Source organism: Electrona antarctica, assembly GCF_951216825.1.
Source record: "Electrona antarctica genome assembly, chromosome: 17".
In the NCBI taxonomy this organism is placed as follows: Eukaryota; Metazoa; Chordata; class Actinopteri; order Myctophiformes; family Myctophidae; genus Electrona; species Electrona antarctica.
The window spans coordinates 5,816,640-5,839,642 of NC_136798.1; the positions used below are offsets into that span (position 1 = coordinate 5,816,640).

Sequence of the window (23,003 nt, forward strand, 5' to 3'; positions counted from 1 at the left end):
AAAAGGACAATATCGATGGCCTCCAACTGTAGTCACTGTCAACCGTGTTGTAAGTGCCAACAACAGCCGTAGCCATGGTATAATGAAGATATACCATGGCCATGGTATAATGAAGATATACCATGGCCGCGGGTATTGTTGTTTTTCTTAGAAGATATACCATGGCCGCGGGTATTGTTGTTTTTCTTAGAAGTACGAACAACAGTTTCTTTCAGCTAGTGTGCCCAATTCACTTGCCGGTTAGAACACAGATTACTGGAGTAAGAGCAGCACAAAAGAATCAAGGGCGATTCTCAGTGCTAAGAAACAGTACAGCAACATACTGTACATAGCCTGACCTCTGACACACATCCTCAGTGTAAAAATAGACCCGTACTACAGGTCCATCATTTTTACACTCAGAGGAAATGGATTATCGATCTGTGCCGTGCGAAGGTCCAGTTAACATAGTTCCTGTGCTTGGTCCATGAGGAAAAGGCTACTGTAGTTAAAAAAACAAACAAAAAAACAGTGGTTCCCAAAGCTTTTAGCCCGTGACCCAGAAGAGAAATTTGATCTACAAGCTCACACCATGTCACTTTGCGCCGCATTATGAGCTTGTAGATCAGCTATTATCACTACTACTTAAACATTTTGTTTTCTAATTTGTTAGATTTTTCTTCATACAATTCATGAAAGATTTATTTTGGGAATGTTTTGAAATAATTAAAAACTAAAAAGTAGGAAAAAAATAAAAAATAAAGGGACCCATAAAAATTAGTCTGTGACCCTCAAATGGATCCTGACCCAGTGTTTTGGAACCGGTGGTCTAAACTAAAGACAGGAGGAGAGAGAGAGAGAGAGAGAGAGAGAGACGGATACAGACCGTAATAAATGACAGCTGGAAAGAGACGGCTTGATCTCAAAGCCTTCTTTACTTTAAAGCAAGAGAAAAGAGTTCAAAAGACCCGAGAGAAAGGAGTATATGAGGAATGAGAATATACTCTGTGTGTCGTGCACACATAGAATATACTCTGTGTGTGTGTGTGTGTGTGTGTGTGTGTGTGTGTGTCGTGCACACACACATAGATAAATAGATAGTCTATCCATTCATCTACCTAGAGATAAGACAGGAAACGAGATGGCAAGCTGCATTCAGTGCAGATGTCTTCGACCACTTAACCACTGAGCCAGCGAAATCTTTTTGGTTAAAATAAATATCTCGTGTTAAAATCTCAATATTGTTAAAGCTCTATATTCAATAGTAATCATTGCTTTAGAGCAGTGGCTCCCAAAACCTTTCTGGATCAGGGCCCCCTTATCTGACCACAGAACACGGCAGCCGTGTTAGTGGTCAGATGGATGCCTCGTTGGCTGCTGCAGTTCATTGAAGCGACCCGTTTCCCACTGAAATGCGTTAAGTCAAGTGGAAGTTCCACGTGCGTCATAGAAGCTTGCGGCTTGCCTCCCCTCGAGATACAGACGCAAATGCAGAGCCGATGGCGGCGTCTACCATTTTATGTCTATGGTCAGATGGGTGGGCCCACTGGACCGTGGGCATTGTCAAAGCACGTTTATGTTAATGACCAATCGATCGTGTGGATCAGTGGAGTCAACAGAATATACTTATCGATGACAATACAATTTTTGAAGACAAAAAATAAAAAAAAGATATCTTTAATATTTTTTTATATTAATGTTAAATCATCAATGAAATCTTACCGTTTTGGCAATTATTTGGGGGCCCACTTGTAATATACTCACAGCACACAGGTTGGGAATCACTGCTATAGTGTTTGTTCAGGGTCTCCCCGTCTCTTTAGCAAATAGACAATACATTTAAGTTGGGTTACACATGTAATCCAATCAGGAAGAGAGAACCCCACAAAGATCATCAGCTTGTGTTCCAGTTCCAAATGTGTCTGCTTGTTTCATCGCTTTCAATGTAAACCTTTATCCAGTATCTCTCCTGACCAGTTATTGAACAAACACTATAACAATGATCGCTATAGGAATATAGTGTGTGTATCGGTGTTACTTAGGAAGAAAAAACGAGAACAAAAATAGCCAATCTACAAGCTGAGAACGCACTGAGACACATTTGTGACCAGATTTGACTGAGGGGCTGCTATCGTGCAGCTTCCAGCTTTTCACCAGAGGAGAAAAACTGAAATGTATTTATTTATTATCCAAAATGAGTTAATAGCACAGGCAGACTCTTCACATACTAGAGCATGTCGGAAATAAATGTCAGAGCTGAAATAGACATGTAAATATGAAATAAATGCTAGGTGTAATGTTAAAGAGTCCACAGAAGTGAACCTTTCAAGCCTGTTTTACTCTATAAGCCATATCTCCAAAACTGGTGGGTCAAACTGAACAACCAGTATGTAAATTTGAAGCTATGATTCCCTGCTTTCATATGACATGAAAAAAAGAAAATTTAAAAAATAAATCCAATGGCAGCCCCTCAGTCAAATTTGGCCACATTTGATTTTTTGTAATAATTTGTTTTGTGATTAACAGAATGTATACTTCTCTCTCTTTTCCTACACATCGTTTCTCTATGTTTGTTGATTCCGTTTGGGAAAAGTTGTCTGGCACACAGCCATATCATTGGGTCTGGAATGCTGAGTTGATTGAGAGAGAGTTGTCTCCGTCAGATTCCAGATATTTTCAGGATAACAGAAAACACTTGCAGAAAGGTTATTTTGAGAGCAAATTGCCCTACAATATGAATACATTTGATAAGTTTTATTTTGATAGTAAGTAACTGTTGAAAAATCGCAATAGAGCACCGAAGTCTGACGTCAATATCGGTAGAGGGCGCTAAGTCCACGGGTTCATGTACTTTTTATTTGCATTGTAATCCCCATAGGGGGGATTTTAGATCGCCTCATATAAGAACTGCGTTTGAAAAATAAACATCCTCCAGGCCGTTTCACTCATATGGATATGAAGCATATGGATATGAAGAATCAACTGACTGAGAGAAAACGCTAATGTTACTGCTTTCTGAATTAGTCGTTTACCCGCCAGGAACATAGGAATATTAACACGTAGAATCTTGTAGCCTGCCACAAACGGAAAAGCCGTTTTAACAGCGATGTATTCATTAATGCATGTTTTAATACGATCGTATCGAAATCTACCGTCCGTTAGCTTTGTTATGCTTCTGACACAATGGGCGCGGCCATTTTGAAAATGCGCGCGCATCCACTAACATTGCCGGCTCTGTTTTCAGACGGCTTTATCTCACAGAAGCGACATTGCAGAGGACGCTTTGTCCCAGACAAGCGTTTTCAACGGCCTGTAGCAGGCGCTGTGATACTCGCGGTCCACTTTTTCCACCACCGACCGAGAGAACGAGCACCAGCTTCGTCAACACACACGGAATGGTTTCATAGTAAAATGCGATACGGATATTTGGCTCTTCAAAGTAAGTGTCACGCGTGATTAAACCATGGCAATACGCAATCGAGGGATTAATTAATGGCGGCAGGCTAAGAGTTAGTTAGATTTTCGCTAGAAACCAACTGTATCAAATATGATGGTGTAAGCATTGTTATGCTTTAGCTATTGAAAAATAGCAGATCTACAAGCTCATAGCGCACCACTCGTGCTATTTTTGAAAAATCGAAGAACGACTGACATAGAAACATAGCTTTTTCAGAAAACTGTCAGGATGTAGAAGACATTTTTAGAATCTGATCTCAGGTCAAAATGGGTTAAACGATACAGAGACACCTCCCAGACAATATCGCCAAGACAGTTTGTTTATTTTTGGACCACAATTCTTATACGAGACGATTTTAAGATGACTCAATGTTGTTCTCCATAGTGACAAACGCCTGTGAACCAAGGGATGAGTGACTGACGTCAGGATTCGGGAGCTCTATAGTACACTTGAGGGTGGCGCGCTTTTACCACTATTATTGGCACTTCAGTGATGTTGCGATCCGGGACTCGGCTGCAATCACTGTCGTGCAAATAACCTCTTGTGTAATATTGCTTGACCCATTCAGGACGGGAACCCCTTTTGGTGGTTTAAGCATTATGATATACTTTAGCTATTGAAAAATAGCAGATCTACAAGCTCGTAGCGCGGCACCGTGTGCCGCACTACGAGCTTGTAGATCATATATTTGATTTATTTTTTAATGTGGCGCAAATCTTTGAATATATATTCTTTCAGAGTGAACGTTTTTAACTCAAAGCTTTGCTTCTGAGGGGTTCCTGGAACAACGTATTTTCAGATGGGGGTCGGTGGCCAATTACATATCATTTTTGGGGTCCTTGATATGAAATATTGAGCAACACTGATATAGAAACATAGGTATTTCAGAAAACATATTTTAAATGTCGACGTCAGGCCTAAATGGGTTAATTCTACACACTGCAGCCTTGCTGAGAACATCTTTGAACGGGTGAAAAACATTTGAACAAACCTTCCCCATTTGGAATAATGTAAAAACAAATACAAAACAAATTGGGCCCTCTATTATAATATTTGACTAGGTGTCAGTAGACTTTTCAAAAAAATAGATATATATTTATATAATACCATGCTGCAGATATCCAGAAAGAAACCATCCAGATTAATGGAAGTTCCCGTTATCAACACTTAAGATTCTTTTGTTTGTTTTCACTTTACAGGCACAGTAGTGTTACCCTGGATAGGAATGTTAGAAAATATACATCAAAAGACAATAAAACAAAACAAAAGCCAAGCTAGCGAACTCCCCGGTCGCGTCGCCGTGGCATTGAGAGCAGCAGCACCACGCAGAGAAATGTCACTTCATTTCCACAGCATTGTGTAATTTCACGTTAATTAATCAGAAGGAGAGGCTATGTTGTGTCAATGTTGACTTAAACCGAGTATTCTTGTCTTATTTAAAATCAACTACAGGAGCATTATATATATATAAAAAAAATTATATGAGAAATGAAGAACATTTTTAACGAAACAAAAATAAGCACCCCCCCCCCCCTCCCCCAGCTCTTATACACAGTCAGTAGTATTGAGTGCGAATGCCACCCTATCTGTCTCTCAGGAGAGCTTCCCTATTAGGAAGGGAAGATGTAGAGGGGCTGTAAGCGTGTGTGTTGGGTGGGACCGCAAGTCCAGCACAGTAGTTATAAGGCCTCGATTTAGTTTTCATGTATTTAGGGGGAACAAAGAAAAAAAAGAAAGAAACATATACATCTAGTTTGAACAAAATATGTGCAAAAAATGTAAATCTTACAAATAGGTGTTTTTGTTTTCTCTCCTTTTTTTTGTTAAAAAAAAAAGAAAAGAAAGAAAAAGGATTGTGCGAGAGGTGGTCCGTCCGCTTGCCCCGCCCCGCCTCCACCTGTCTGTCTGTCTGTCTGTCCAGTATCATCTTCTGGTTCGCTGGTTGGTCGACAGGTCAGCAGACGACTTTCAAAATTGGTTTTGATTGGAGTAGAGGCCTCACGTCGATTGGACAATCCGCTTTAGCTTCTCTATCTCCACCTGTGGAGACAGAGACAGAGCAGAGACGCATTTCCAGTCACACTGATGAGAATCTGTAAGGCGAGCGCAGGTCGGTGGCAAAAGAAACCGATCGCTTATTACAGGGGTTCTCAACCCGTGGGTCGCGACCCCTCGGGGGGTCGCCAAATTATTTTAGGGGGTCCCCAAATTATTTAAAAAAAAAAAAAAATCACGAGTTTTCAAAAATAGCAGACCTACAAGCTCGTAGCGCGCCACTCGATGGCGCGCTATGAGCTTGTAGATCTGCTATTTTTCAATAGCTAAATTATAACACCAAAAGGGGTTCCCGCCCAAAATGGTTTAAGGTTATTGTAGCAGTCAATTTATATTGGGGGTCGGGAGGGGGCGGGGCGGGGGTCCCGAGACATTGCCAAAGCATTTCCCGGGGCCCCCCGGCCAAAAACGTTGAGAACCCCTGGCAAAAGAAACCGATCGCTCATTAGATGCAATGTAAAAGTGGTCACAGCACCGACGTGTAAAAATGAATCCCAGCAAACTTCCAGATGCCGTTTTCCTCCCAGTGTGGAGGAAGAAGGTTTAGTTTACTGTGATCTCTCCCTCTTGAAATATATACCTTTGTTTATGTTGTGTCAACTTGTGCATAAACAATAATAGCGATTCTAAAAGCATTTGTCCCCCAAACCCCACCTCCAGTCATTGAGGGAGCGCTCCCTGTGATCCATATGAGCGGTATCCCCTACAAACCCCACCTCCAGTCATTGAGGGAGCGCTCCCTGTGATCCCTATGAGCTGTATCCCCTTCAAACCCCACCTCCAGTCGCTGAGGGAGCGCTCCCTGTGATCCCTATGAGCTGTATCCCCTTCAAACCCCACCTCCAGTCATTGAGGGAGCGCTCCCTGTGATCCATATGAGCGGTATCCCCTACAAACCCCACCTCCAGTCATTGAGGGAGCGCTCCCTGTGATCCCTATGAGCTGTATCCCCTTCAAACCCCACCTCCAGTCGCTGAGGGAGCGCTCCCTGTGATCCCTATGAGCTGTATCCCCTTCAAACCCCACCTCCAGTCATTGAGGGAGCGCTCCCTGTGATCCATATGAGCGGTATCCCCTACAAACCCCACCTCCAGTCATTGAGGGAGCGCTCCCTGTGATCGCACAACTGTATCCCCTTCAAACCGAATTCATGCTCCGCCAGTGCGACGGTGTTGCGCGCAGGGAACGGCCCAGAACAGCAGACCTCCAAGCTCACAGCGGCCACATCCACGATGCGATGTGAGCTTGTATGTCAGGGGATGCACCCGCAGATTAGACACACCAATGGTCCGACATGCAGAAACAACGGTCAGACATGCGGTCGAACATGCGCTGCTCCCGTGCTTACGGTTAGGGTTGGGTTAGGTTAGGGTTTGAGGTAGGTTGTCGGTCTAATGACAGTCGGACCAATAGTATGTCTAAACTAAAGCCTGTAACCGCTAGGGTGCGTCTCACTAGCCAACAACGTCCTGAATCATAGCCGCCATTGATTTGTAACATTGCAACGTTTGTAATAAACCAACAAGTTTGTAAATCCGTCAAGATTTGAGGGAGTTATGACTATTTTTGTTCGAGCTGCCATTGAACCTACTGTACTGTAGCCCTTCAGCAAGATGGCCGCCGGGTGAACTACGTCAGAGACTCCGCCTTGAGCCGTCCAGCCTTTATATATGTCTATGCCCTAAACATACATATATATATATATATATACATATATATATGTCTATGCCCTAAACATACATAGGGACACACATTGCTGGTCCTTGGAGTGGCTGAACCACTCAAAGAGAGTGGGGAATGAAAGCATAGACCTGATTGCTTGTTTCTGTCTCAGCTCTGAAATCTGGCAACCCGTGGCAAAGATAGCCTATCTGATTGCGGCTGGATTGATTGAAGTATTTTTTTAGCAGTATGCACTATGCAGGATGGAAACATTTTAAATCGAATGAAAGCACAACTCACTACAAAACCTGTTGCTGTGGACAACAGTGTAAAGCAGTACACTTGTGTACAATAGGGTCCACCATGTGCAAGTCATCGTATGAGTTTCTGTGCTTAGGAACATGTGTGGAAATGGTGGGGCTGTACTGTATGTAGTGTAAGAGAGAGGGGGGGTTGTAGGCTATATGTATCTAGGCCCTGGCCCTCATTTGTGAAGGAAGTGTACATCTGAAATGTAGAAGCAAAAATAAATACATGTGAAAGGATGGTGAAGTAAATTGTGCTGAGATGGGTGAGGGGGAAGAGATAAAAAAAAGGAAGATATGAGTATATGCAAGGTGAGTGTTTATCCTTGGTGCGCACACACGAGCAGGGCGCGCTGTAGTATGTTAATGGAAACGGTGTAGTATGGAAATTGGCAGTAGCAAACGGAAATGACAGCTATATAGAATTTTTTGTTCAATTAAAAGGGACTGTACAGCCGTGTCTCATTATTAATTAAAGACATACATAGTAGTGAACATACATATTATTATAAGAAATCAATGTCTCATTTCAGAATCCACATTACAAAAAATGTTATTCATAGAAAACAGTTTAACACCAATTCTTCATTTAGACCTTTAGGAAATAGTGTTTAAGAAATGGATCCAAAATGCTTCACGTTGCAATAATAACCGATCTCTGTCCCCACCTCTCTTTAAAGGGTTAATAATAACCGATCTCTGTCCCCACCTCTCTTTAAAGGGTTAATAATAACCGATCTCTGTCCCCACCTCTCTTTAAAGGGTTAATAATAACCGATCTCTGTCCCCACCTCTCTTTAAAGGGTTGATATATTCAATGCCTTGAAACCTCAGGGTACATAACTACATATGTCATGTCCAGTGCTGTTGAAGTGTCTAGCTATGGGGGATTTTTCTTCTTTTGTCCTGATGTTGCTTTTATGTTCAGTGATTCTGGTTCTTAATTCTCTTTTAGTTTTTCCTATATAGCAAAAGCCACAGGGACATTTTAGGAGATAGACAACATGTTTTGTTCTACAAGTGATTCTCCCTTTTACTTTTTTTTTTTTTTTTTACCTGTGTGAGGATGTAAAAAATCCTCCCCTTTGATCATGGCGTTGCAATTAAGACAGTTATTGCATGGGAAGTTACCCGAGGGTAGTGAGGACATGAAATGTTGAGGTTGTACATAAATATCATTTTTAACAAGTTTGTCTATTGGGTTCTTAAGGTTCCAAAGATAGGAGTAGAAAAAGTTGTACTGTGTTTCCTAAAGGTCTAAATGAAGAATTGGTGTTAAACTGTTTTCTATGAATAACATTTTTTGTAATGTGGATTCTGAAATGAGACATTGATTTCTTATAATAATATGTATGTTCACTACTATGCATGTCTTTAATAATGAGACACGGCTGTACAGTCCCTTTTAATTGAACAAAAAATTCTATATAACTATGTCATTTCCGTTGCTACTGCCAATTCTGACACTGACGAAGGCCTTTTTGTCTGTCTGGTATGACTGCTGCTGCGGAGCACTTTGATCATTAAACAAAGACTCTTACTCGACTGGATGTGCGGATTTTATTCATTTTCTATATGTTCATTCTGAATCTACACCCAGCACACGCCTGAAACTATATGAAACTGTCCGAGTAGAGCGGGCCTTTTCCCTTAAAGGTATATTCAGTGATTTCACTTAAGTCAAATATCACTTATTGTTTCTTATTTTTTGGATAAGCCTCCACTATAAAGTGTACCGACCATATAAGGAGTTCCTCCCTGTCCCCAGTGAGCCCCTGGGGTAAAAAAAACCCTAGTTTCGGTTTGGGCTTTGGGTGGCAAAGCCTTCATCCAATCAGGATGAGAGGGGCCTTCCTCCAATCATGATCGAGTGGGGCGGACATTGGTGCACGTGCTGATGGTCTGTTGTACTTCCCCCACTGTAGAGCGTGTGCATGTACACATCTTGTTACCGGGTGGACAGGGTTTTTTTTCCAAATCACTGAATGCTCCTTTAACAGTGTAGTTAATGGGAACAGCAGCAGCGTGTATGAAACGTATATGAAATAGAAGGACGGCTGGGCGGCTGGCATCACCATCAGTGATTCCTTACACGATGACTGGGAACGGCAAAGTGGAAACTGGAAGCGCTTCTAAATGCGATGTATGAATATATCATATATGTTTGAAACGGCAGCAGGTACCTATGTTTATATGCAATCTGCGCATAATGCTCTGCAAATTTGTCTGCCTTTAACCCCTTTTGGTGTTAGCATTATGTTATGCTTTAGCTATTGGAAAAATAGCAGATCTACAAGCTCATAGCGCGCCACCGAGTGGCGCGCTACAAGCTTGTAGGTCTGCTATTTTTGAAAAATCGAAGAACGACTGACATAGAAACACAGCTTTTTCAGAAAACTGTCAGGATGTAGAAGACATTTTTAGAATCTGATCTCAGGTCAAAATGGGTTAAGAGCGAAAGAGAGAAATGCATGTTACAGTGAACAGTGCGTTAAGATGGGATGTGAAATAGTGGCCTCATTTGTGAAGGAAATGTACATATTTTCCGGCAAAAATAAAGGAAGGTGAAGTGAATTGTACTGAGAGGGTTGAGGGGAAAGAGAGGGAAACAAGGAAGATGTGAGTATATGAAAGGTGTCAGTGTTATTCCTTCGGTGTGCGTCACGGACAGATGAACGAGGAGGGGAGGTGTTGGGGGGGGTTCTCCCTGGGGCAGTAGTGCCAGTCGGAACACTCGGCCGGCTCTTTCCCCGGCCGCAGCGTTCCGCTCTGTGCCGCCACAGCGTTCCGCTCTGTGCCGCGTCGCATGCGTTGTGAAGTTGAGGTGCTGCGCGTGTAGCTGGCACGCGGCGCACACACACCCACGTGTAGAGGGGAAAAGTGAAATATATTCCGCGAATCCGTTCTGTCTCCGTTTGTGTCGCTGCGCAAAGTGCATGCATATTTTGTGGGGCACTTGCGCGGCCACTCCAGCATGGCGGTGTTACGGGGAAATTGGCGACCTGGTGAAATATGCCACGGGAAGAAGCGCGGCGCGGTGTTGATGACGTTCTATGTCTGTGGCGCAAAAGTGGTAGCTGTAATGTGCCTGAATGAAAGTGTTTTATATTAACTGTACAGTAGGCGAAGACGTAGACGGCGGGATGATAAGGCTAAACCCTTGTCAGAGTACTTAACACATTTTGTGCCCAAAACGTCTGTGGACGTCCTGGGTATTACCGCACGTGCATAGCCCAAGACGTCTGTGGACGTCTTTGAAAAAAAAAAAAAAATAATAATATATATATATATATATATATATTTTTTTTTTTATTACAAAAAAATCAGACAAATCAAAACACTTTTTTTTTTTTTTTTTTAACACGTGGTGCCAAAGTTTGTGTTTTCACCATTGAGAATGCATTTGGCGTTTAAATTAAATAACTCAGAAACTATAAAACATTTCAAAGTAAAAAGTTCGAGCATGTGTCTCCACAGTCAGCTGAATTATAAAAAATGTGAATGGATTTTCTAGGTGAAAGTGATTTTGGGCAGTTTTGCGTGGGCTCTCAATGTGTTAACAGTGGTTGTGGAAATTGTGGAGGCGTTTGAGTGTACGTGTGCTGAGAGAATGTGTACCAAAGCTCCATAGAGGGGGTGATCAGATCAAAGCTCCATAGAGGGGGTGATCAGATCAAAGCTCCATAGAGGGGGTGATCAGATCTAAGGTAGTAGAAAGATGAAACCGGCACCTGCCCGTACAGTCTCAATGTTTGTAAATCACACACACACACACACACACACACACACACACACACACACACACACACACACACACACACACACACACACACACACACACACACACACACACACACACACACACACACACACACACACACACACACACACACACACACACACACACACACACACACACACACACACACACACACACACACACGTAATTTAGATAGCATGTTATGTAGACCAGGCACCCTGCACAGGTAGGTTATTTATTTTATATTATACGGTTTAGACTGATGGTAGATTCTTGGTTTACCTATGATCCTAGATTACCATTGCTATGCATTTGATGTTTACCTTGCTTACTGTAAATCGCTCTGGATTAAGAGCGTCTGCTAAATGCCTATACACTGTAAACATGAATCCTACGAATGGCCTTGGTGCCACATGGTCGGATCACAGCCCCCCGTAGAGGCCCCCCCCCCACCCCCGTAGAGGGGCCCCCGACAGGTCACAGACTATATTTACAGGGAGATAACAGCGATTGCGTATATTATAGAGGCCATTCTGCACAGATATGAATGTAGGTCATGACATTTTGACTTGCCCCTGGCCTTGGTCAGAAAAAGTTTGAAAGAAGTGGCCCAAAGCCTCTCGTCAGGAAGTCCTGCATTTTTAAACCCTCCTCCTGCATTGAGCTACGCGAGCACCATACTGCGCCAGCACATGTGCACGCTCCCACGCAGTGCAAAAAAGATCAATTGGGGTGAGCGGGTGACGCATTGCTATTTGTTATTGTACAATGTGTACTGTTTGAGAGTGTGAGCATTCGATGCGCTCAGTTATGTGAGTGGTATGTGTTGAGGCATCTCAGTGTGTTGCCGAGAGACAATCCATGTTACCTGCAGTGCCACACGTTTCTGCCTTTCGTCATCCAACTCTTGCCGCAGTTCCCCGATCTCTTTCCTGGAAGAACAAAAACAGACGCGTGTTTATTAAAATGCACAGTATACCCTTGGAATACACATGTAGCCTAGAAACTAAAAATGTTCTATATAAGAAGACTCACTCACTCTACTCTACTCCCTGGCCTCTGTCTGTGTGTTGTAACAGTGACACTCTGCACAACAGTGACACTTGGTGGTGACAATATGCTACTTCCGTGCTCGGGCACAGGGGCACAGACACATCGCTGTCTATAGGAGTGGTTGCACCACTCAAAACATAATGTAATTCAATCTAAAGCAGAGGAAGTATGGTATTTTATATACAGTACATGGATCAAGAAAGATCCAGCAGTGAATCATAATTGTATTTTGGGTTTAGATCTAAACTGATGCTCACAATGTTGCCATTTAAAGTTTGATACAAGCACAAACTTTCTATGAAACTTGAACGGACTTCTAGAATTGTGTAGAAATGACTTAAAGCACCCTTATTACACTATTTCTTTGAATCTTTCCGTCGTTTAATATTTTCCTATGCCAACTTGTAGTGCTTTACAGTACATCAATTCCAGAGAAAACAGACCATTTTGGACAAATTGTGTGTATTTTGAGTGCTCCTCTTGAAACTGTACAGCATTCAGCTTAAAGTAACGTACTGTACCATTACTCCTACTGCCGCCACCCCCATAAAAATCGACCTGCAAGTCTGCATGGCTGCTACAGTGCTGCCATGGTGATGTCAGACCGCAGTGCACATTGATTTGAAAATTAGGGGTAGAAACAGTAAAGTAAAACAAGCTGGCGGAGGTCCTTTAACCCATTTTGACCCGAGATCAGATTCTAAAAATGTCTTCTACATCCCGACAGTTTTCTGAAAAAGCTATGTTTCTATGTCAGTGGTTCTTCGAGAACCTACAAGCTCGTAGCGCGCCACTCGGTGGCGCGCTATGAGCTTTTAGATCTAATACTTTTTAAATAGCTAAAGCATAACAATGCTAACACCAAAAGGGGTTCCCGCCCAAAATGGGTTAAGCATTTTAACCCTGGTGTCCCCAATTTTGGGCAAGATTTTTCGATTTCTTTCAAAAATAAAATAGTTGATCTACAAGCTACCAAAGTGTTGCGGCACGTTGCGAGCGTGTAGATTGGCTATCAAACATAGCATGCATAATATATTCAGCTCGGTTTTACATGTGCTGGGTCTTGAGAAGCTCCACAGACAGCTCCAGATCCTTCATCTGGGTCTGCATGTCCTCCATCTGGGCCACCTGCTCCTCAGGCTCCGGCCTGGTTCTGCTGCCCTGGCCCGGGCCATCTGTGCTGATCAGCGGGCTGGGTTCGTGACTGGCCGCAGGGGCTGGTGCCAACGGGCTGGGCTTGGGCTCCGCTGCGACCACAGTGGGCTTGAGGAATGAAGGTGACATGGTGATGGAATTGGCTGAAGGCTGTGGAGGAACGGAGGAAAGAGGGTGGAAGGGAGAAAAGAAGTGAGTCCGAGTTGATAAGATACAGGTCTGTTTGGCATCAACACTACTTTATGGAAATGACATTCTTGTAGTAAATGGAAGCGTGGTTAGGGGTTGATATGGCAGTAGAATGGTAGTAAATGGAAGCATGGTTAGGGGTTGATATGGCAGTAGAATGACGTGTACTGTACTCTACTTTGTCCTTTAGCGGCTCACAAGGAACCAGTCAGACTTAAAACAAAACAAACGAGATACAATAGTCTTCAGAAGAACAAATAAACATTGTTACTCTAAAGCAGTGGTTTTCAACCCTTTTCACATCAAGGCCCATAATGTATCTGGCATTTGAGCCACGGACCACCATGTGATGACATTTAGCCTCTCACGGCCATGCTACACCAGGCTTTTCTTGCGCGTTTACCCTAAACGCGCGGCCCGCGCGTGCGTTTTTTAAAATAGGACTGGACCTAAATTAAACACACGCGCGGGGGTAAACGCGCGCGTTTTGTGCGCGAAAAGCCTGGTGTAGCGTGGCCGTCAGACCCAAAACTAAAGAATATTTTGTTGATGTCGGATAAGATTTTGTCCCATGCTGTATTGATGTGGCATCATTTAGGAGAGATGACAGGCAAACGTTGATCAAAATGAAGTTCTTCTACGTTTTCTAATTGCTAATTATTATATTAATCAAGAAAACAATGTGAAAGGAATATACATCTATTCTAAATGTATATTAAACAATTATTCGATTAAATAAATGTGTTCAATTAAAAGGTAGATTAGGTGATATTCTTGGTTAAAACATTATATTATATTGTTATATTATACAAGCATTATATTGTGATAGTAATCACAGTGAGTTTGTTCAGTAACGGTCTCCCCGTCTCTCCAGCTCTTTGATACACAGAAACTGTTGCTCCCCCTATTACTATGATCTCTGTGTCCTTCCAGGGAATGTTACAGACCAATTATTATCACCCAATTATTTCAGAAATATGAAATAGCTGTGATAATGACCACAAACATTGCAATTCAATCTATACATTTAATAAAATGTTTAAAATTAATATAGTAGAAAAATATAAAACATCATCATAAACCTCTTATAATGCATCATTTCCATCTCCATATGATTCTACCAAATGAATTCCTTTGCTTGCCTGTTGTAAAAAAAAGGGTAAGCACTATATAAGCTACGGCTTCAGCCTACACATTTTCCGTCCAAACATGTCCTGTAAAACATTGTGTTGCTGTAATAATCATGTACAGAAATAAACTATTCATTCATTCATTCATACCACTAACTACCCATTCTAGCGGCTACCTGCGATAGCGGGGATCACATCATCACATTTCCAAGGACCCATTTGTGCACTTTCCCAAAGGACAGCGAGGTGTGCACACCGGGCTATCCCATAGGTACGTCCCAAAGGACAGCGAGGTGTGCACACCGGGCTATCCCATAGGTACGTCCCAAAGGACAGCGAGGTGTGCACACCGGGCTATCCCATAGGTACGTCCCAAAGGACAGCGAGGTGTGCACACCGGGCTATCCCATAGGTACGTCCCAAAGGACAGCGAGGTGTGCACACCGGGCTATCCCATAGGTACGTCCATCCACTCCAACGGACAGCGAGGTGTGCACACCGGGCTATCCCATAGGTACGTCCCAAAGGACAGCGAGGTGTGCACACCGGGCTATCCCATAGGTACGTCCCAAAGGACAGCGAGGTGTGCACACCGGGCTATCCCATAGGTACGTCCCAAAGGACAGCGAGGTGTGCACACCGGGCTATCCCATAGGTACGTCCCAAAGGACAGCGAGGTGTGCACACCGGGCTATCCCATAGGTACGTCCCAAAGGACAGCGAGGTGTGCACACCGGGCTATCCCATAGGTACGTCCCAAAGGACAGCGAGGTGTGCACACCGGGCTATCCCATAGGTACGTCCCAAAGGACAGCGAGGTGTGCACACCGGGCTATCCCATAGGTACGTCCCAAAGGACAGCGAGGTGTGCACACCGGGCTATCCCATAGGTACGTCCCAAAGGACAGCGAGGTGTGCACACCGGGCTATCCCATAGGTACGTCCCAAAGGACAGCGAGGTGTGCACACCGGGCTATCCCATAGGTACGTCCCAAAGGACAGCGAGGTGTGCACACCGGGCTATCCCATAGGTACGTCCCAAAGGACAGCGAGGTGTGCACACCGGGCTATCCCATAGGTACGTCCCAAAGGACAGCGAGGTGTGCACACCGGGCTATCCCATAGGTACGTCCCAAAGGACAGCGAGGTGTGCACACCGGGCTATCCCATAGGTACGTCCCAAAGGACAGCGAGGTGTGCACACCGGGCTATCCCATAGGTACGTCCCAAAGGACAGCGAGGTGTGCACACCGGGCTATCCCATAGGTACGTCCCAAAGGACAGCGAGGTGTGCACACCGGGCTATCCCATAGGTACGTCCCAAAGGACAGCGAGGTGTGCACACGGGGCTATCCCATAGGTACGTCCCAAAGGACAGCGAGGTGTGCACACGGGGCTATCCCATAGGTACGTCCCAAAGGACAGCGAGGTGTGCACACCGGGCTATCCCATAGGTACGTCCCAAAGGACAGCGAGGTGTGCACACCAGGCTATCCCATAGGTACGTCCCAAAGGACAGCGAGGTGTGCACACCGGGCTATCCCATATGTACGTCCCAAAGGACAGCGAGGTGTGCACACCGGGCTATCCCATAGGTACGTCCCAAAGGACAGCGAGGTGTGCACACCGGGCTATCCCATAGGTACGTCCCAAAGGACAGCGAGGTGTGCACACCGGGCTAACCCATAGGTACGTCCCAAAGGACAGCGAGGTGTGCACACCGGGCTATCCCATAGGTACGTCCCAAAGGACAGCGAGGTGTGCACACCGGGCTATCCCATAGGTACGTCCCAAAGGACAGCGAGGTGTGCACACCGGGCTATCCCATAGGTACGTCCCAAAGGACAGCGAGGTGTGCACACCGGGCTATCCCATAGGTACGTCCCAAAGGACAGCGAGGTGTGCACACCGGGCTATCCCATAGGTACGTCCCAAAGGACAGCGAGGTGTGCACACCGGGCTATCCCATAGGTACGTCCCAAAGGACAGCGAGGTGTGCACACCGGGCTATCCCATAGGTACGTCATCCACTCCAGCCCCTCAGGGGGAAGATTCACTCTCTGACATTTTGCTCCTTGCATATTCTCCCGCCCTTTGGAGAGGTTCAGAGAGTTGGACTCTCATTTTGATAAAATTCCTTCTTTTCTGCAGGCTGACACAGGTCACAGGGAGTTAACCCATTTTGACCTGAGATCAGATTCTAAAAAGGTCTTCTACATCCTGACAGTTTTCTGAAAAAGCTGTTTCTATGTCAGTGGTTCTTCGATTTTTCAAAAATAGCAGATCTACAAGCTCGTAGATCTGCTATTTTTCAATAGCTAAAGCATAACATAATGCTAACACCAAAAGGGGTTGCCGCCCAAAATGGGTTAATCGAAAAAAAGATCAACTGGGTTATGCGAGCTGGAGGGCAGACTTACTCCTAGTGGTTTGAAAGGCTTACAGAAGGGGATGGGATATGCATGTGCTTGAGAGAGAGCCGTGCACATGTGAGCAAGATAGAGCGAAAGGAAAACCAGACCTGTTGCCATTGCTGCAATCGTGTGTACAGTATGTATACTGTATACTGTACATACAGGGTATCTGTATTCCTGATTATGCCCTATTGCACAAGGCTTTTTCTTATCTGTATTTTTCTTAGCTTTATTATTGATAGTCACATTGATGTTATCCTGTCTGTTGCACTGTTTTAGGCAGACATCACACATTCCGCTGCTTGTACCTGTATCGGTAGAGACAAATAAACCTTCTTGGAAACTAGATCAAAGTGAGGGACAGATGCGGCAATGACTGTGTTACCACCGCGTCACGCAAAACACACTTTAATCCATGTAGATTTCTTGTTACACACTCCCATTTCCACTATATTTTCCTCATTTCATCACCTCTCTGTGTGCATTATTGGAAAGTTCACACTCTGCCTGCAACATCCGAAAAGCCGTCATGCTTGCCTGTGCAGAATCCAGTCTAATTGTCTCCTCCTCATGCAGAGAGGGCTCTCAGGGGTTAACACTTTAATTGCCCGGGGTTATTTAATCCATTACATTATAGCGCCCAGTCGATTTATAAACACGGACCCCTTTTCCGGACGGACCGGCGGAAGTTGTTGATGTGTGTGTCGATCGACAACAACGGGAGACAAGAATAAATCTACCGAGACTAGCGACTGGACCGCGGAGCGGCGTCTAACACAGGATATTTTTTCATAATTAGACGGGATGATTTAGATCGCGAGTTATGAACGTTTTAAGATTTTCGTTTTCATCAGCTAAACAGAGGAGGGAGTTTTTCACTCTTGCGCGTCACCGAGGATTTGCCCAACAGGCGCTCCCATGCTGTGGAGCCATGCGATCCGTTCTCATATCAATAAACTTCGTCTTTTGGACAATACTTCGTCCTGGGCGTTGGGCGTTACTAATAGAAAGGACAAAGAACTTCGTCCTGGGCGATGGGAGTGTTAACTGAAGGACTGGCGGCCCTTCTTTCCAACCTCTTTCTCTCTAGCCTTTTTATTTGTGTTTTTTCTATTCATTTGGTCATTAAGGTCCACAGAATGAGAGGCCTGCTCTGGTCATTAAGGTCCACAGAATGAGAGGCCTGCTCTGGTCATTAAGGTCCACAGAATGAGAGGCCTGCTCTGGTCATTAAGGTCCACAGAATGAGAGGCCTGCTCTGGTCATTAAGGTCCACAGAATGAGAGGCCTGCTCTGGTCATTAAGGTCCACAGAATGAGAGGCCTGCTCTGGTCATTAAGGTCCACAGAATGAGAGGCCTGCTCTGGCCATTAAGGTCCACAGAATGAGAGGCCTGCTCTGGCCATTAAGGTCCACAGAATGAGAGGCCTGCTCTGGTCATTAAGGTCCACAGAATGAGAGGCCTGCTCTGGTCATTAAGGTCCACAGAATGAGAGGCCTGCTCTGGTCATTAAGGTCCACAGAATGAGAGGCCTGCTCTGGTCATTAAGGTCCACAGAATGAGAGGTCTGCTCTGGTCATTAAGGTCCACAGAATGAGAGGCCTGCTCTGGTCATTAAGGTCCACAGAATGAGAGGCCTGCTCTGGTCATTAAGGTCCACAGAATGAGAGGTCTGCTCTGGTCATTAAGGTCCACAGAATGAGAGGCCTGCTCTGGTCATTAAGGTCCACAGAATGAGAGGTCTGCTCTGGTCATTAAGGTCCACAGAATGAGAGGCCTGCTCTGGTCATTAAGGTCCACAGAATGAGATGCCTGCTCTGGTCATTAAGGTCCACAGAATGAGAGGTCTGCTCTGGTCATTAAGGTCCACAGAATGAGAGGCCTGCTCTGGTCATTAAGGTCCACAGAATGAGAGGCCTGCTCTGCCGGAAACGTCGCAGAAAAAAGTGATGGCCATTTTTGTATATCACACCATAGACAACCAATATAAGGCAACATTTTCCAAATTCCATCATACTTTAAGTACCATGTGACATGTCAAACTAGGAGGTTTTCATGATTCTGAATCCATTCCAAGCATTAGTTTTGCACGAAAAACACTCCTTGGCCTAAAAACGGCCATAGCAGTCATCACAAAATGTGATGAGGTCAGCACAGGTGGGCACATTTTGGCAAGTGGCTATGCCGAATTAAGGCCAAGGAGTGTTTTTCGTGGAAAACTAATGCTTGGAATGGATTCAGAATCATGAAAAACCCCTAGTTTGACATGTCACAATTGTCACATGCTACTTAAAGCATGATGGAATTTGGAAAATGTTGCCTTATGTTGGTTGTCTATGGTGTGGTATACAAAAATGTCCATAACTTTTTTTCGCGATGTTTCCGACAGAGCAGGTCTGCCGCCTCTCATTCTGTGGACCTTAATGACCAAATGAATAGAACAAAAACACAAATAAAAAGTACGGCATGACATCACAGGTTAATCCTTAACCGTTGAGCTTTTGAGCCTGTGTCTCCCCGGCTACTCACTCCATCTTTGAGCCTGTGTCTCCCCGGCTACTCACTCCATCTTTTGAGCCTGTGTCTCCCCGGCTACTCACTCCATCTTTGAGCCTGTGTCTCCCCGGCTACTCACTCCATCTTTTGAGCCTGTGTCTCCCCGGCTACTCACTCCATCTTTTGAGCCTGTGTCTCCCCGGCTACTCACTCCATCTTTGAGCCTGTGGCTCCCCGGCTACTCACTCCATCTTTTGAGCCTGTGTCTCCCCGGCTACTCACTCCATCTTTGAGCCTGTGGCTCCCCGGCTACTCACTCCATCTTTGAGCCTGTGTCTCCCCGGCTACTCACTCCATCTTTGTTCATTCATGCATCTCCCTTTTTCGCCAAAAACGGACAGACACAAGCGTCAAATTCTACACAGCAAGCAGCTGACTTGTAAAAACCTCCTCGCTTCTCGCCCCCCCAGGCGTCTTACTGGTGTTATTGACCAGGGACTGAAGGTATACATTAACCCATTTTGACCTGGGAACGATTCTATAAATGTCTTCTAAATCCTGACAGTTTTCTGAAAAAGCTATGTTTCGATGTCAGTCGTTCTTCGATTTTTCAAAAATAGCAGACCTACAAGCTCGTAGGCTTGTAGATCTGCTATTTTTCAATAGCTAAAGCATAACATAATGCTAACACCAAAAGGGGTTCCCGCCCAAAATGGGTTAACAACAAAATGGAGTGCATCGTGTGGATACATCGTGTGGATACATCGTGTGGATACATCTCTACAGTCTGTTGGCTGTAGAGAATGACACAGTGGGGGCATCTGGGGATCAATGCTGCCCACGGTGCTTGTTCAAGCACAGATAATAGCTCGGCCGAAGCAAAGTTTAGCAATTCAATCAAGTGCTGTGCATGCTCGTGTACACACGCACTCATGCACATGCACAAAACAATAACACACGTGTGTACATTACAAAACAATCCTGTCTCCAACAATCCTGGTGTTGGATTGATTCTCTTGATATTGACATGTATAATCTATAAAAAATACATAATTTCATATAATTATACAGTCTATTATTTATGTCACACATCACTGGTTCTTTAACCCATTCAAACTGGAAAAGCATCTGTGTAATTTTAGTTAATACGATCATTTTAACACAGGCTATTAAAAAATAGCAGATATACAAGCTCATATAGCGCCTGCTATTTTTGACACATCTTGAAAGTGTGTGCAAAACCTTGAACACGTATTTTTAAAGCGAACATTTTTAACTTGTATATTTGCTTCTGGGGGTCCCTGGATCGGCCAAATACATATAATTTTGGTCCTTGAAAAGAAAAAGTTGGAGACCCACTGATGTAGCAACATACGTTGTTCAGAAAACTGTTAGGATTTAGAAGACATTTTGTAGAATCGGCCTTAGGTCTAAGACATGGGTTCCCAAAGTGGGGTCCGGGGACCCCAAGGGGTACTTGAGGGAGTTCCAGGGGGTACCTAGCTCAATTAGAGATAGTTAGGAACCAAATGGACCCTTATGGGTCTGTAACTTAAATTAACAGTGGTTTTACGATATAAATTGGGGGTCCCAGAGATATATGCCATTAAATGGGGGTCCGTAGACTATTGCGTGTGAAACTGGGGGTCCATGAAATTAATATGTTTCGGAATCACCGCTAGAGCCGTAAAATCCTCCCTTATTGGGGTCACTGGCATTATGTTTTCAAATGGGGGTCCCTGGCCTAATAAATGTTGATTTGGGGAACCACTGGTCTAAGAGTCAATTTAACCCATTCAGGCCTGACGTCGAAATTTAAAAAAAAGTTTTCTAAATCATGACAATTTTCGGAAAGATTTGAGGCACATTTTAACGATTTTTAAAAAATAGCAGACCTACAAGTTCATAGCGCGCCACTCGGTGGCGCGCTATGAGCTTGTAGATCTGCTATTTTTAAATAGCTAAATTATAACAATGTTTAAAACACCAAAAGGGGTTCCCGCCCAAAATGGGTTAATGGTTAATGTGGTTAAACGCTAACGTGACATGGATACGTTCCAGGTCTCAATGGATTAACTTGTGTCTGTATCAGTGGTGCATTGTTGTGACGTTACCTTCTTGGTTTCTGGCAGCTTTGGTTTGGCTACATCCTCCTCATCCACTTTGAAGGACTTCTCCACGTTCACGTCCTTGGTCGGCTGAGGGGCGAAGTAGCAATAATTAAGCACCGACAATGAAATTCTGACTAAACTTTAGTCTGTCAGCCATAATCATTGTCTGCGAGTGCGACCGTGCGTGCACGCGCTAGGGCTGGGCGATAGGACTTCAAATGAATATCGCAGTTATTTCAAACGTTTGCCTCAATTACATTCTTTCGACTTGTGTGTGTGTGAAAATAGCAGTGAGCCTGTAGAATGTAGATAATATTTATTATTCATTTTGGGCTAAGCTCCCAGCACTAGCATACATGTGGGTTAATTGCACAGGCCTAGCATGCGTGGGTGCTCACCGAGTGTCCTCCAAACTGGGCTGGCAGCCTCCTGCCTGGCATCTTTGGTCTGTTAGCGGTGGGGTGAGAGAGCTTCTCTGAGGTAGACGACATGTCGTCAAAACTCATTAGATCTGCACACACACACACACACACACACACACACACACACACACACACACACACACACACACACACACACACACACACACACACACACACACACACACACACACACACACACACACACACATTAAGATAGAGACTGAGACACACTTGTCAAGAGAAGATATTGGGAGAAGGGAGGGTTAGATGTGTGTGTGGCGAAAAGACGTCTCTGCATTATACTTTTCGAATTACATTATTATTTCATTAGACATTTTCAACAAAAAAAACATCACAGTACAACAACATTGTTGCCAGACATGTGATATCCACATCAGTCAGATGGAGAACAACAAAACATCACAGTACAACAACATTGTTGCCAGACATGTGATATCCACATCAGTCAGATGGAGAACAACATGTAATATGGAGTACAGTAGTAGAGACCTGCTGATGGCGGATTTAGCCATGGGTGAAATAATGCAGGAAATAAATTAACCCATTTAGGCCTGACGTCGAAATTTATAAAATGTCTTCAAAATCCTGACACATTTTCACGATTTTTAAAAAATAGCAGACCGAGTGGCGCGCTACGAGCTTATAGATCTGCTATTTCTCAATAGCTAAAGTAGAACAGAATGCTTTAAAACACCAAAAGGGGTTCCCGCCCAAAATGGGTTAATGGCAACCATCTATAGGCTTACTACAGCTTTTAAAAACGCACAAAATCTCACAATATAAATTGGAATAA

At 44.2% G+C, this 23,003-nt stretch overlaps 1 protein-coding gene across 2 annotated transcripts in view; it reads right to left on the reverse strand.

The window, feature by feature from the left end:
• Nucleotides 1-4,144: 4,144 nt before the first annotated feature.
• Nucleotides 4,145-23,003, reverse strand: part of cd2ap (CD2-associated protein) — a gene marked incomplete at its 5' end in the record, with an annotated part of 122,138 nt that continues 103,279 nt past the window's right edge. For both annotated transcript variants that reach the window (XM_079525438.1, XM_079525437.1), the window contains 5 exons: nt 4,145-5,476; nt 12,087-12,150; nt 13,323-13,576; nt 21,771-21,854; nt 22,166-22,278. In XM_079525438.1, coding sequence (XP_079381564.1) covers nt 5,435-5,476; nt 12,087-12,150; nt 13,323-13,576; nt 21,771-21,854; nt 22,166-22,278 — 557 coding nt within the window. In that variant the 3' untranslated portion in view covers nt 4,145-5,434. The remainder of the gene's footprint in view (nt 5,477-12,086; nt 12,151-13,322; nt 13,577-21,770; nt 21,855-22,165; nt 22,279-23,003) is intronic.